At 43.2% G+C, this 16,384-nt stretch overlaps 1 protein-coding gene across 4 annotated transcripts in view; it reads left to right on the forward strand.

Moving 5' to 3' along the window:
* TECPR2 (tectonin beta-propeller repeat containing 2) overlaps positions 1–13,982 on the forward strand; it is a 67,411-nt gene extending 53,429 nt beyond the window's left edge. For all 4 annotated transcript variants that reach the window (XM_061612190.1, XM_061612193.1, XM_061612192.1 and 1 more), the window contains 3 exons: positions 8,784–8,925; positions 10,428–10,577; positions 11,818–13,982. In XM_061612190.1, coding sequence (XP_061468174.1) covers positions 8,784–8,925; positions 10,428–10,577; positions 11,818–11,975 — 450 coding nt within the window. In that variant the 3' untranslated portion in view covers positions 11,976–13,982. The remainder of the gene's footprint in view (positions 1–8,783; positions 8,926–10,427; positions 10,578–11,817) is intronic.
* Positions 13,983–16,384: the final 2,402 nt, after the last annotated feature.

Below are 16,384 nucleotides of genomic sequence, written 5' to 3' on the forward strand. Positions count from 1 at the left end.
AGCGTTTCAGAATCCTGATTAGCATGTTCTTAGCTGCACCTCATTAACTTGACCTAGCAGGTTAGGTTACATTATATTCATAGCAATGGCAAAATAAGAGATAGCACAAAGCAGGCAGGAGGAGTGGGAGAGAGGTAAAGCCAAGGTTTTTATTGGCTTAAGGTACAAACCTGCTCTTAAAATATAGTCACTGCCATTAGTGAGGTAGAGCAGTCTGATCCTCCGGTGGGATCGAATAATTTGCCATTCCCCAGAACTCATGAGTCAACAAGTTCACCTGAGAGCGGCTGCATTTTCATCTGTAGCTACGCCGCTTGTGTAATGCTCCAGAATTCTAGGGTAACACTGCTTATGTCAGGATTGATACAGATAATAAATCTGCAACCTAAAATAGCATCGCCTTCCTTGTATTTTCACTAGTGTTTTGAGTAACTAAATCTTACCTCTCATTGTGAATCTGAGCCTGGCTAGTAATCTGTGGTGTTTAAATGCTGACTAATAACTGATAAATGTGCACATGTTCCTTTCATCGTGTCCTCTCTGCAGCTTGAGGGATGACTCTTGATGTCTCTCATGTGAAAGCAGATTGCCTGTTTTACCATTCTGTTTTGCTGTCTGCTGAGCTAAGAACAGTGGTCAGCAAAATGACAGACGGGGGAGCTGTTAAAATATTGAACAGTTGTTTATGAAAATGTAGCCTGTTCTATTCCGCTCTTCTAAAAGTTATAAATAAGCTGTCGGAATGCCTTTTTACTTTAACTACTTTTTAAAATCTCTGTTTTCGGATTGAAAGTCTGTTTTCTGCTCCTGCATTTGAGCATCTAAAAAGTAACTCTTTATTTTTGTTCAGTACAATAGCATCTCTGTCCTTTACCATGTAGATCAGTTTTTGTGCATCTTATAAATACCAGGTTTGATCAATATTGCTAACACAGTACTGAACTCTGCATGTTAGGGTACGTTTTAGAAAAGGTCCCCAAATGCAAAGATGTATCGCTGAACACTAAAGTCAGGATCATTCAGACCATGGTATTCCCGATCTCTATGTATGGATGTGAAAGTTGGACAGTGCAAAAAGCGGATAAGAGAAAAATCAACTCATTTAAAATGTGGTGTTGGAGGAGAGCTTTGCTCATACCATGGACTGTGAAAAAGACAAATAATTGGGTGTTAGAACAAATTAAAACAGAACTATCATTAGAAGCTAAAATGATGAAACTGAGATTATCATACTTTGGACACATCATGAGAAGACATGACTCACTAGAAAAGACCATAATGCTGGGGAAAAAAGAAGGGAGTAGAAAAAGAGGAAGGCCAAACAAGAGATGAATTGATTCCATAAAGGAAACCACAGACCTGAACTTACAAGATCTGAACAGGGTGGTTTATAACAGACGCTACTGGAGGTCGCTGATTCATATGGTCACCATAAGTCAAAATTGACTTGAAGGCACATGACAACAACTGGATAGAATTAAGTCCTTTCTCCTCCCCCCCCCTTCAGAAATTCAAGTAACCTGTGTCTGTCAGAGGCTTGGGAGAATCTTATCTCGTTAAATGTTTGCTATGTGTTTTGTTCCCAGTTCATTTTTAATGGGATATCTGATCAGGATTGATTCCCTCACCCTCTTGCAATCTTTCTTAATATGGGCATTTCAACTTTTTGAAGATATTTCTTCTTATATGGGCTTGGATAATAAAATGAGTTTAACAAAGAAGTTCACAGAAGGCAGGTTTCTCGTCCCTTTATTCCCCCCCACACGCACAGTTACTTGCAGCCCTCCCCCAAAGCATCTCCAGAGAATTGGGGGGGGGATCTTGAACAATGTGGGATGGGTCTGCAAGAGCTGCTGGGGTAAGGAGGGGACAGAAGACTTTCCTTCCATGGGCTCCTTAAATTAATTTATCTTTGGATCCAATCCATTTTTTTCTTTTTGTCTTTCAGTGCTGACTTAAGTCTTGTTTTATGATGACTTTAAAAGTGATAATATTTAGATAATCAGTTGAAGTTATTGTTGGATTGTTATGTCTTGAAATGATTTCAAACTATTGTTATGTTTTCGAAGTGATTGCTATTGATGTAGTGATTTGCATTTTGTGCTATTGTAAGCCACTTTGGACATATTTATATGGAAACGTGGGATATAAATTCAAGTAATAAATAAATAAGTCAGGAAATACACACTATCTAGTGCTGCAGGAGAGAACTGCATCTATGAAAATATTCTTTTGTGACTTGCCTCTGTTTTCTCAGGGGCTCACTTGCCTCATGTGCACCTATATTTTCTGCCTTAACTGGGCAAATTGCAACTTGCCCAATAGCATCAAAGGCATGTGGGGGACACACACATAAAATTCTTCTTTCCCCCTAGCACTGCAGTGCTGACCGGAATCTCCCCAACTGTGTTGATCTTCAAAACACAAAGCAAAATGGGGCATCCTTTTCATGGATCTCATATACAATGTGGTCACAAGACAGGATCCTGCCTTAAGTAGGACAGTTTCTATCAGATTAGCCTATAACAGAAGAATACAATTTGTTAATAGGGATGGGGCAGCATAGATCAGTGGCAGATCACAAGCATTGCATGCAGAAGATCCCATGTGCAATATTTGGCATCTCTAGTGGAAAGGATCAGGTAACAAGTGATGGGAAAGGCCTCTATCTGTTGAGAACCTGAAGAGCTGCTGCCAGTCAAAGTAGACAGTACTGGGCTAGATGGACAAATAGTCTGACCTCATATAAGGCAGCCTGCAATGTCTCTGCGTTAGGTGTGCATCCTGCCCCTTCTTGCTTCGAAGATCAGAGTGCACAGAGTTTCCAAGTGTTTTCCCATTCAGATGCTGGACAGTTCCAAACATGTTCATACAGTTGTATCAAGTGCTTCAGAACATGCACAAGTCTCTGTGGTTGCTTAAATATATGAGTGCTGCAAGCAGACGAATGTGCATCATACCAAAATCTTCCCTGGGATTGTGGAGCTGAAGGGAAGCACATTCTGCTATTTGTCACTGAGCACAAGACCAAGGGCTATAAAGAGGCTGCTCCCGCTACCTCCCAGGAAGCGCATCATGGTAGAGAGAAGACCAACCTGGACCTGTCCATTGGCCAGAGAGGAGCAGCTATAGGGAGTTTGTTTCACCCCTCCTTGCCAGAAGGAGCACTAGTGCCTGCGTTTGTTTGTTTTTCCTCCTCCCTCCTAACCCCTTTTCCTTTTGTATCATGTCTTTTATATTGCAGATCTGATATTTATCTTTGTCATCCATTTTGGGAGTCCTTTTCAGCTAAAGAGTTGGGTAAAAAAGATCAGGTACTATAAAATTGCCTTTAAGTCAAAGCAATATATTGGCAATTTTTTTATTTTAGTGGAGTGGGTAGATAACCCACATGCAACAGAACAGAGTGTAGATCTGTTTCAGGGTTTTAAGAGGACACACACATGTCTGTCTAAGCACATGTTCAGACTTGCTCCACTAACTTTTCCTCAGGGCACTGAGTTGTACTTTTGGGAATGAAGTCTGTAAAATGAGATTGCAAGATAAAGGTGAGTGATGGGCCCTCCTCATAGCTCCCTTCTCAAGTGATTTCCAATATAGCCCCCGTTTGTAGCATTGCAAATAGTCTTTTGATCTAACTCATCTTGCTTGTACCATCCATATTTTACTGCTGTTTCTTTCTCTTGTTTGCTCACATCTGTTTCATCCTCCAGCCGTGTTTTCATAATATGTCTGCTAGAAATGAGTGGCTAATTGAAGGCTGGAAAGGATCTCTAAGCCATCATTCAAAGTTTGGAACAATAGGATCCTGCTTGTGAACACCTAAGTTTATAGCATAAATAACGGGAGTCATGCGGCACCTAGTGTGTTCTTGTGGCTTTGGTGAGCTAAAGACCGCTTCATCAGATGCCTGAATTATAGCACGTCATGGGCAAAGAGCTCCACAGTGCTTGATGTGGCTACAGGGCTAAGATAAACCCAAACAACTCAGAGGTGCTGTTTACACAACCACGTAACTCTGAGCCTTGAAAACTCAGCCTTGGAGTTAAAAGGGTCTGGCTGACACTATGTTTGATTTAGTTTTATTTATTTATTTATTGCATTTATATCCCGCCTTTCCTCCAAGAAGCTCAAGGTGGCATGTACTGTTCCCTCCCCTCCCCATTTGATCCTCACAATGAGCCTGTGAGGTAGGCTAAGCTGGGAGGCATTGACCCTTGTGAGCGTCATGGCCGAGTGGGGATTTGAATTCTGGTCTCCCACTTGCACGTTGAGATGAGATGATTGCGTAGGGGAGCAACAGCAGAAGGAGGACAAAAAGTAAAGGTTGCTGTGTTTGACCCATTAGAAAAATCTCAAAGCAATATTGTTATTAGGCCAAGCAAAATATCATAAAATAGCGTGCAAGCTTTTGAGATCTCCAGAAGTCTTAAATCAGTTTAGATGGTAAATGCAGCACTTGGGGCAGGGCGGGAGGATAACGACTGATATTGTAGTCGTTGGGTCTGCATCTGGTTGCAGCCTTAAGATGGAATGGGGGAGGAGGTAGAAGACATTAAAATCAGTTGGGGGGGGAGGTTGTGATGAAAACATAGCTCCAGAGACCCACCTGGGAGAAAAGCATTGGGTGGGGGTGCAGGGTGGGAAATGGTGAACCAGGGAAGGCTTAAGCACCCCAATCCAATAGAAAGGCAGGGTCCAGGCATTTGAAATCACAAGGTAGCTAGTAAAGTGTTGTGAGGAGAAGAACCAGGAACTCTTCCTTCACCTCTGTTTTCATACCTGTTGGTGTATTTCAAGGCAGTTCCTCTTGACAGTATAGGTTAGGGGGATTTGCTGCCCTGGGCTCCTGCTGGGAGGAAGGGCGGGATATAAATCAAATAATAAATAAATAAAATTTCACAATTCAAATGCAAGCATGCAGTGGCTCGAGGCAGTGGGGGGGGGCATGATACCCCAGAGATGCATATATGAATTAATCCTGCTCAACCAGCTACGTGCAGCAACTTGCTTGCTGTCTCTCTATCAGTCCAGCTTACTGTGTGTGCTATGAAGTGATAAGAAATTATGCGTTTCCACATAAGATGTTGATGAATAGAACCAAGCTGTCTGTCCTTTAGAGAGATGCCAGCATTGCCAATGGTCAGGAAAGATGGGAATTGTGGTCCAACAACATCTGGCGGCCCACTAGTTGGGAAAGGCTGATTTAAACCATGTCACCTGCTAAAACAGGCGGAGAGCCAGATACTTTCACTAGGCCAATACCTCTCCCAAGGCCATGTTTCCCGCTGGCCCTGCTCTGCACCCTCTTTGAAAGTGTTTTTTGAAATAGAAATGGACTGCCTTCAAGTCGATCCCGACTTACGGTAACCCTACGAATAGGGTTTTCATGGTAAGCAGCATTCAGAGGGGGTTTACCATTGCCTTCCTCTGAGGCTGAGAGGCAGTGACTGGGCCAAGGTCACCCAGTGAGCTTCATGGCTGTGTGGGGATTCGAACCCTGGTCTCCCAGGTCGTAGTCCAGCACCTTAACCACTACACCACACTGGCTGGAATGTGTCCTGTAATGCCTCTGGCTTGCCTGGAGAGAGGTCCATGTCTGTAGAAAACTCTGGGGTTTTGTGTGTCTGGAGTTTAGCCTGTTGCGTAAAGTTATCGCATCCCTTCCCAGCCCCCAACTTTTTCCAGCGCCACCCACGTTGGTAGGTGTCCCCTCCCCCCTGAGGGAATGCAGCCCTCGGGCTGAAAAGGGTTCCCCATCCTTATGCGAAAACCACCTATCCATAATCGCCTTCTAATTACATAAGAACATAAGAAGAGCCCGCTGGATCAGGCCAGTGGCCCATCTAGTCCAGCATCCTGTTCTCACAGTGGCCAACCAGGTGCCTGGGGGAAGCCCGCAAGCAGGACCCGAGTGCAAGAACACTCTCCCCTCCTGAGGCTTCCGGCAACTGGTTTTCAGAAGCATGCTGCCTCTGACTAGGGTGGCAGAGCACAGCCATCATGGCTAGTAGCCATTGATAGCCCTGTCCTCCATGAATTTGTCTAATCTTCTTTTAAAGCCATCCAAGCTGGTGGCCATTACTGCATCTTGTGGGAGCAAATTCCATAGTTTAACTATGCGCTGAGTAAAGAAGTACTTCCTTTTGTCTGTCCTGAATCTTCCAACATTCAGCTTCTTTGAATGTCCACGAGTTCTAGTATTATGAGAGAGGGAGAAGAACTTTTCTCTATCCACTTTCTCAAGGCCATGCATAATTTTATACACTTCTATCATGTCTCCTGTGACCCGCCTTTTCTCTAAACTAAAAAGCCCCAAATGCTGCAACCTTTCCTCGTAAGGGAGTCGCTCCATCCCCTTGATCATTCTGGTTGCCCTCTTCTGAACCTTTTCCAACTCTATAATATCCTTTTTGAGATGAGGCGACCAGAACTGTACACAGTATTCCAAATGCGGCCGCACCATAGATTTATGCAACGGCATTATGATATCGGCTGTTTTATTTTCAATACCTTTCCTAATTATCGCTAGCATGGAATTTGCCTTTTTCACAGCTGCCGCACACTGGGTCGACATTTTCATCGTGCTGTCCACTACAACCCGAGGTCTCTCTCCTGGTCGGTCACCGCCAGTTCAGACCCCATGAGCGTATATGTGAAATTAAGATTTTTTGCTCCAATATGCATAATTTTACACTTGTTTATATTGAATTGCATTTGCCATTTTTCCGCCCATTCACTCAGTTTGGAGAGGTCTTTTTGGAGCTCTTCGCAATCCCTTTTTGTTTTAACAACCCTGAACAATTTAGTGTCGTCAGCAAACTTGGCCACTTCACTGCTCACTCCTAATTCTAGGTCATTAATGAACAAGTTGAAAAGTACAGGTCCCAATACCGATCCTTGAGGGACTCCACTTTCTACAGCCCTCCATTGGGAGAACTGTCCGTTTATTCCTACTCTCTGCTTTCTGCTTCTTAACCAATTCCTTATCCACAAGAGGACCTCTCCTCTTATTCCATGACTGCTAAGCTTCCTCAGAAGCCTTTGGTGAGGTACCTTGTCAAACGCTTTTTGAAAGTCTAAGTACACTATGTCCACTGGATCACCTCTATCTATATGCTTGTTGACACTCTCAAAGAATTCTAATAGGTTACTGAGACAGGACTTTCCCTTGCAGAAGCCATGCTGGCTCTGCTTCAGCAAGGCTTGTTCTTCTATGTGCTTAGTTAATCTAGCTTTAATACTACTTTCTACCAGTTTTCCAGGGACAGAAATTAAGCTAACTGGCCTGTAATTTCCGGGATCCCCTCTGGATCCCTTTTTGAAGATTGGCGTTACATTTGCCACTTTCCAATCCTCAGGCACGGAGGAGGACCCAAGGGACAAGTTACATATTTTAGTTAGCAGATCAGCAATTTCACATTTGAGTTCTTTGAGAACTCTCGGGTGGATGCCATCCGGGCCCGGTGATTTGTCAGTTTTTATATTGTCCATTAAGCTTAGAACTTCCTCTCTCGTTACCACTATTTGTCTCAGTTCCTCAGAATCCCTTCCTGCAAATGTTAGTTCAGGTTCAGGGATCTGCCCTATATCTTCCACTGTGAAGACAGATGCAAAGAATTCATTTAGCTTCTCTGCAATTACAGCATGCCATAAGCCAAGAAGGGAAGCCAATTTTCCCTGCTCAGTTCAAAATGTGGTCTGATGTTGCTCTCAGGGAGCCGCCCAAGCAAGGGCAGAATTCAGGAAGACTTGCATACTGCTGCCAGCCTGGCAATGCCAAAGTAATGGGGTAGAGGCAAGTTCTTGCTTAATGCAAAGAGGGGCAGAGATCACCCAGCCAGAGCGTGGGTTGGGCACTGGTCTTGTGGCTCATGTAAGTGACTCAAATCTCACAGTACAAGGGAAGGGGAATCTCTTGGGGGTCACTTGCCAGCCTGAGTTGGAAGAGAGTGCTTCACCCCCACTCAAAATACTCTGATCGGATTCTAGTTGTGATGGAAAGCCACCAAGCTTCCCTAAATAGATGAGATTCTTTAGCTTCTAACGTGCTCAGCATCCATTCTCCCACTAATGGCAATTTCCCTGAAGGCTAAAATACAGAATGCAAATGGAGTTACCCAGAATGGGAATATTTGGATGAGTTGGTTTTTTTTTACTTCAGAGCATAAATGCCAGGACTTTCTATATTTTAGAAATGACAAGAGAGTTCAAAGAAGCAAAAATCACGAATATTGCAAATAGCAAGGGATGTGTGCATGGACATATTGTGCATTATTTGATATTTAAATTGAAGCATGATGGGAAACTTCTAGAAGATGCATTCATGAAAAATTAAAACTTTCTGCATCTGTGTGTGTGAGAGAGATAGACAGACATGGGTTGGAGGAAAAGGAACATGACTTTTCAGTCTCTCACTTAGCAGATTTCTCTTTGCATGACAAATTTGCTTACTGTTATCACTGGTGGAAGGGTGGCACTGAATTCAGATTTCAAATTTAAAATAGAGGTTCCATATAAATATCATTACATAATTTGGTTTTGGAGAAACCCAACTCAAGTTGAGCCCGCATGGTAGGGGTGTTTCTTTGCCTTCTGAGAGCTGATCAAATGTTACTTTTTCTAAAGCGCTTTTGCCTGCCGTGCACATTCAGCACTTTCTCTCCACTCCTCCGAGGGTTGTCTTTAATTCCCTCCCTCCGCTTTAGTCAGCAATGATCCGTAAGTGAGGATCTGTGCCAAATGGCGTACGATAACATAAACTGTTGTATTATCTTTTCTAGCCAGTCGGAGTCAACTTGGTCAGCGTGTACTCAAGTCCTAACGATCAGAGCCTGTGGGCGATTGACAACAAATGCAACGTTCATGTACGCACTGGGATTTCAGAGGAGATGCCTGTAGGCACAGATTGGGAACAGGTTCCAGGTGGGAATACTCAACGTGCACATTCGGATGCTGTTGAAACATCATTGAAGCTCAGTCTCTCTCTGATTTTCAGCTGATTTTGTTGTCGGTCTTTTTGTTGCTATTTAAATTCAAGTCTTTGAAAGCATCTCTGTCTCCCACACACAGCCAAATCTCAATACGGTGCATAAGGAACTCACTGCTGCAAGGTGGAGTGATGGCCACTAGGCTAGGTGGCTTTAAAAGTGGCTTAGACAAATTCACACAGGGGGTAAGCGTAGCCCACCTTGATGCCCTCCAGATGTTGTTGGACTCTGAACTCCCAACATCCTTTGACCGTTGGCCAGGCTGATGGGAGCTGCAGTCCAGCAACATCTAGAGGGCGCTAAGTTGGGGAAAGCTAGTCTAGTCTGTCAGTGGCTACTAGTCATGTGGAATATATGGGATAGGGACAGAGGCAATATGCCACTGAAAACCACCTTCTCGGGGTCAACAGTGGGAGAGGGCTATGGCCTTCATGCCCTGTTTGTGGCTTCCTGAAATCACCTGATTGGCCACTGTGGGAAGCAGGTAGCTAGACTAGAAGAACCTTTGTTCTGATCCAGTAGGATTCCTAAGGTCTTATGCTTGGCATACTTTGACAAACACAAGGAGGTATGTGTAGCCTGAAGAAGAGACGATTAAGGGAAGACATGAAAACAGTCTTCAAATACCTGAAGGGCTGCCATGCAGAAGATGGGGCAGGCTTGGTCTCTGTTGCTCCAGAGGGCTGGGTTAGAGCAAATGGGTGGAAGTTCCGGGGAAACAGATTTTGGCAAAACCTTAGGAGAGACTTCCTAGCGGAAAGAGCTGCTTGGCAGTGGACCAGGCTGCCTCAGGAGTTGGTGGTGGGCTCTCCTTCACTGGTGATGCTTAAGCAAAGGCTGGACAGCCACCCATCAGGGATGCTGTGGTTGCATTCTCGGGGTGGAGGGTTTGACTCAATGGCCTCCCTTTCAGCTCTGTGAAACACCTGCTCTTCCCTGAGCTGCACTTCATAGTTCCTAGACCAGGCGGTGTCCTCTCCACCATTGGGCTCAGCCTTGCTCCCCTCCATGTTGGAGTCCCAGCAACATTGGTCAGGACAAAGGCTCCCCATCTCTTATGTACACCATCTCAATACTTTTTAAATAAAACCCTACAGCAGCCTTCCCCATCCTGGTGCTCCTCTAGATGTTGGTGGACTACAGACCCAGCATGGCCAATGGCCAGGGGTTATGAGAACTATAGTCCAAAGCATACGGAGGGCACTAGGTTTGGGGCAGTCTGCCTTACAGAAAAGGATACAAATATGATAAATAAATATAAGAGCTAATGTAGCTCTTTAGGGTTTGGGTTGTTTTTTTGTTTTCATTTCTTTTATTGAGAAATATTTAATGTTTCTTCTTTCCTGTGAAATTGCAAGTAGTGGGAAATGTCACAGTGTATGTGCCCATTTCTAAATACTTTGACCAAGCATATCCTTCCCATGTCTTTGGGTTTAGGGCTCCAGGCATGTCAGCTGGCAATAAGCACAAGGACTGTTTGGGCACGGTGTCTCAGTGGGGACATAGCACGCCGGTACGGCATCACAGATAAAAATCCCGCAGGAGATTATTGGAAGAAGATTCCAGGGAATGTTTCCTGTTTGGCAGGCAAGTGGTTTTTCTTTTTTAAAACTGCTCTGTGGTTTTATGGGACCTGTAGAAGGAATTGTTAGTTCAGTATTTGAAAGGTGAAGCATGCTGGCTTTTTTAATCAGTTTAGCTTTTATCTTCGCAAGGCCGCACATCTAAGGAGGAGCCTAATATCTGTTTAAGTGTGGAATCTCCTGTTCTAGAGATTCTTAAACAGGGCTTTAGATGAACACAGAGCTTTCACGAACAGCCTTGCAGAGAGCTTACTAGAGAGCAGAAGGAGGGGAATCCAAGCTATTGCTTAGAACAGGGGTGGGAAACCTCTGGACCAGGGGCCAATTGTGGCCCTTTAGGCCTCTGGATCTGACCTTTGAAACTACCCCAGGCCACACCCCTCACTGGCCCTGCATCACATCCTCATTGTTTTTGCCTGACTGACATGTGCTCTTTAACTCTGATAACACTTCTTGTTTGGATGGATGGAGGACAGAAAGGGATGTGTGTAGAAAGTAGCCAACTGTGCAAAGGTAAGAGTTACACGTGTTGCTTCATCCACTTTTGCCTCTGGCCCCGCCCGCCGCTGGCATGTAGCCCTTGGAATGCTGCCCAGAAAGGAACACGGCCCTCAGTCTGAATAAGGTTCCCCACCCCGACTTAGAGGCAGCACCCAGTATAAGTCTGTCTTTGTCCTTCTCCTTTATGCACAACTGAAGGGGTTACAGAAGTGCTGTTGGGACAGCAGGCTAGCTGACCTTTGCCCTGGCTGCTTGGTGTTTAGCTTATGGGTCACTCGCTGCTAACAGACATGAAGAATCAAATACCAGTTCATATGGAAAGTGATATTATCAACCAAATGCCCATGCCATTTTGCCTTCAGCTGAACAACTGAACCTTTTCTGTTTCAAATAGGCCCTTATAGGTCAGCTTTTCCCAACCTTTGGGTTCCCAGATACTGCTGGACTACAATTCCCATCATTCCTGACCATTCACCATGCTGGCTGTGGCTGATGGGAGTTGGTCCCTAGATGTTGTTGGACTACAACTCCCTTCAGCCACAGCCAGCATGGCCAATGGTCAGGAACGATGGGAATTGTAGTCCAGCAATATCTGGGGACCCAAAGGCTGGTATAGGTTATATAGTAAAGGAAAGCAGGCAGTACTGTTGGGTATTGTAGCAGTGGATGGAATGGGCTTCTTGGCTAACAGCCTGCCTGTTAGCACTCTAAAACTGAATCTGGCAACTTTTTTCATTCCTCAGCTACTCCTCTAGATGACCTGTGGGCCGTTGGTCCTTCAGGATACCTCCTTCAGCGTCTTACAAAGACGTTCCACCATTCTCACGCCTTGCAGAAACACGGTGATGCTTCTATGTCATTTCACTCAGACGATTTTGAAGATGAGTGGGAAGTAATATGAGGGCCTCACGGCTCTGGAGCAACAAAATAGCAAAATAACAAGAAAACACACTTGGGAATCCTGTTACATGCTGTCAGGCTTTTAGAGCCACAGACATTTGGCAACAGTCGCACTTTGGTATTTAAAAAACTGACGTGTCACATAGCCCCCAAACTGTGTAGTGAGGTGTCTTGTCTCGGTATCTCTTGGGTAAGATGGGCAATGTGACTTCAAGGAAACGTTAAACTTGTCTTTATTGTAGCTGTACGTTTTTTAAATATAACGTGTCAATTTAACCTCATTAGCAACAAAACTATTTTGCTCTAGCATGCAAACTAATACCTGTACAACATTGGGAAGGATGTCTCTTACCTAGGCTGTATCTCAACAGCAGAAATACATTTTTCACTTCTTGTACTTTTACACTGAGTAGGAGAAAATGGGTGCAGTGTGGATGCAGATCACATTTCAGTTTGCCCTTCACTGAAAGGAACAAAACAAGATAACACTTCTCAGTCGGAAGCCAACTCAATGATGCACTGTTTGGTATTGAGTTTAAAATCTCTTGGGACCATTTTCATCATAACTTTCAGGGTTCCACTAAACCTTTTGCTCTGTGATGGGTTAAAAAGCAAATTTCACACATTGCTGAAGAGTTTGGATTTGTCCCAGTCTTTATCCAGACACCAGTTTCCCTTTATACATAACCCCAGGACATTAATGGTGTTTGTTTCACAGATCCCATGAGGGAGTTAGACAGAATGTTCTTGTAAGAGGTTGTCAAGCTAATAAGAGGAAGGTGGCTCTGTGGGTGCTATTTAGCACTGCACTTGGCCTGACTGAACTGTGCCTGTAACCAGAGGAGACTGAATTTCCATTTTTGTACCAACAATTTAGAATGAAAACAAAGTGATAATAAAGAGAGGAATTTATCTCATAAGAGACTCTGTGGTATTCATCAGGTTTTCAGAATGGTAGTCTTTTTAGCTATATTAGCTAAATCTTGCAATGTTTTACATTTGAGATGTTTACAGCAGAGGTGCTTAACTGGATAATTTACTAACCACTGTAGTTTGTATTTCATAAAGACTAATTTCCTTTTTTAAAAAAATCCTATAAGAGAGGTCTTAATTCCAGTGGCTTAGATGGGAAAAGTTTGTCCTGTTCTTTTATTTATTTGAGGAACAGAGGCATCTTTGGGATTTTTTAAACAGCTGCTAAGGAATCTGCAGATGAGCCAGCTTCCAACAGGGGATCGGGGTAGTGGAGAAGCTTGGAAACCCAAGGCGCACAGGTCAAGGAACATGTTTTTTTGTTTTTCTTCTTAAGCTACCCTCTGGTAGATTATGGGGAGAACCAATGCATGCCAAGAATACAGAGCCTCTGTGTATCAAGAGCTAACTTTGGTCACCATACATACCTGTTTTGCAACAAGCACTTGCATAATTAGTGCTTGGTTCTTCTCTTTCAGTTTAGGGTGACTAAGAGGTCGTATTTGTTTCCCTCTGAGAGCTGATCTGTTTTGCTTGATCTCTGCATCTATATATGGAGCCAGCCTCAGAATTTCTTTTTTTAGTCTGCCACTGGATTTGTAACCAACTCAGCTACTGAAGTTTACCCGGTTCACTTGAGCTGTTTGTGGAGCCCCACTGGCAAGTAAAACATCAAAATTGTCCAAGACACTACTCTGAAGTTGAGAACTTCTGGAGGGTGGGAATAGCACTGTTTTGCACTCCTCCTGGCCAAAAACCAGGTGTTCATATTACAATACTGAAAATAAATGACATTGTTAAAAATATATACATACATTACACTTTTTTAAAAAAGACCTAATGATAATGGCTTGGCTTGCTAGTTGTTTGTATTCTGTACAATAGTGCACTTTTCTTTGTTCATTAACACTAGCTGGTGTTGGCAGCCCCTTTAAGCCAGTGAGATTTTTTTTTAAATGTTGTTTCATCTAACAATCTGAAATGTTTACTGTCTTTAGTTTCTTGTCACCTTTGTGTGAGGGTTTTCTTTTCTGTTGTGCTTTCAGATAAGTGCAATAAACTCTTTTTTCTTAAACAATTTTACATTTGGATGTTTTAAAGGTAATATAAGGTTACTAGATGATTTTTGTGGGGCATGATCATGTTCATTGAAGCAAAAGAAAGTGCGTGAGACTGCAATAAGCCAGGCACTCAAAGATAAGTTGGAAACCGACCACACTTTGTTGCAGTCTAACACTGTGAACACACTCGTCACCTACCCCAAAGCGTTTCCACTAGCCACACCTGGAGGGGGAATGGGTTGATCTGCCTATCAGTTGCAAAATCTCTTTGAAGCTGATTTTTTTTAAAAAAAATGCACTCAAGCTGCTCCCACCAGGTTTTAGAGTAAAAAGGGGCAGGGTTTGACTAGTGAGTCATGTGCCTCTGTTTTCAGAAGAGAGAGGTGGAGATACACTGGAACTGGCAGAACAGCGAGTGTGTTTCTACCTTGAGAGCTTTCAGAATCCTGAGAAACCCAGCTCTTTTTTAATTAATGTTTTTAATTTAATTTCATTTTTTTTATTAGATTTCTACCCTGCTCTTCCTCCCAGTAGGAGCCCAGGGCATCTAATGTTGAAGCATCACTGCAATGATTTGCAATTTTAAAACTACTAAGAATCTGAATCAAGGAAACAAGTAAAAAGATGACGTTCACTGTATTTAAAATAGCCTCTCCAGGTTTCATGCCGACACCTTATTCTGGATTACCTGTAACTTACTGTATGTTTAGATCCAGCGGATAGGATGCTTATGTGCCCAGACATAGGAATACCTAGAACCTTTGGGAGGCCTATGTGTCCCTTTCCATAATGGAATTCCAGCTTCCCAGTCTACTAAGATGGGGACAGCTAACACATGGCCCTCTAGATGTTGCTAAACTGCAGTTTTCATCATATCTGGTCATTGGCCATGCTGGTTGGGTCTGATGGGAGTTGTAGTTCAGCAGTATCTGGAGGGTCACAGGTGAACCACCCCTACTCAAAAGCTATTCTGAAAACTTATCAGATATTTTCATGGCCCTTCAAAAAAACTTTGCATGCTTGAATGTGCATTTCTAGTACAAAATACATGCCTATGTAGAATTAGATGAGTATCTCTTTAAAAAAGCACTCTGAATTGGTGGCTCTCCTTTCCATGTGCCTCTCCTTAAACAAAAACCAAAAAAACAGGTGCCCAATTCTACATAAGCAAACCATCTGCACTTAATGGGGAGTCTACATATTTTATGCTACTCCCGTTCTGAATCTAACTTTGTCATTCTGTATATCCTTTGAGGATGTTGTAAGCCCGTGATTTGCAGATACATTCATGGGAAGGCAAGCTTTCTGAATGACAACTTGTAAACCCTTACTAACCGTGTGGAAGGTGCAGCCGCAGGTTGCTAGTCTAAAGTTATTGTTTCTTCTGCATACTTGAAATAAGGCCATATGGCCAATTCAAATTGAGCATGGGCCAAAGATTCTGTTGTGCCTGTGTCACAAGGGCTCAGTCATTCTTGTATGGCAGGGCTAGGGAACCTCTCCAGATGCTGCTGGACTCCAAATCCCATCAGTCCCAGCCAGCATGGCCAGTGGTCGGGAATGATGGGTGCTGAAGTTCAACAATGCCCAGAGGGCTATACGTTTCCAGTCCATGTTGTATGAGACTCTTCTGTATCTTCCTCCTAATGCAGCTATTTAAGCTGTGTCTGAAAAAAGACACATTTGGGGGCTGGAATACAGGGGAGATGTAGGCTTCCCTGTTTTATCTGCTTAAGTAGCATTTCACTTTTGATACAAAATATTTGGAGATACTTGAAGAAAAAGAAGCATTGCAATTTGATCCTCTGTCTAGGGGAGAACATCTCTACATTTGTGGTGCCAACTGTAATCAGGGTGTATAGATAACCAAAGGACCCTAGGGATTCAATTACATTATTATTATTATTACTATTATTATTACTATTATTATTATTATTATTATTATTATTATTATTAATTTGATTTATATCCCACCCTTCGTCCCAGCAGGAGCCCAGGGCGGCAAACAAAAATGCTAAAAACACTTTAAAACATCACAAAAACAAACCCCAAAACACATTAAAAACAAAACAACATTAAAAACAAACAAAAAAAGCTTTAAAAATGTCTTTTAAAAAGGGTTAAAAACATACTGTTAAAAATATATATATTAAAAAGCAATTCTAACAGAGACACTGATTGGGATAGGTCTCAACTTAAAAGGCTTGTTGAAAGAGGAAAGTCCTCAAAGGGCGCCGAAAACAGCAGAGATGGCGCCTGCCTAATATTTAAGGGGAGGGAATTCCACAGGGCAGGTGCCGCCGCACTAAAGCTCTGTTTCCTGTATTGTGCAGAATGAACCTCCTCTGTTTCGCGATGTTGGAGGGGAGGGAACAGT

This window comes from Rhineura floridana, chromosome 2, assembly GCF_030035675.1.
Source record: "Rhineura floridana isolate rRhiFlo1 chromosome 2, rRhiFlo1.hap2, whole genome shotgun sequence".
In the NCBI taxonomy this organism is placed as follows: domain Eukaryota; kingdom Metazoa; phylum Chordata; class Lepidosauria; order Squamata; family Rhineuridae; genus Rhineura; species Rhineura floridana.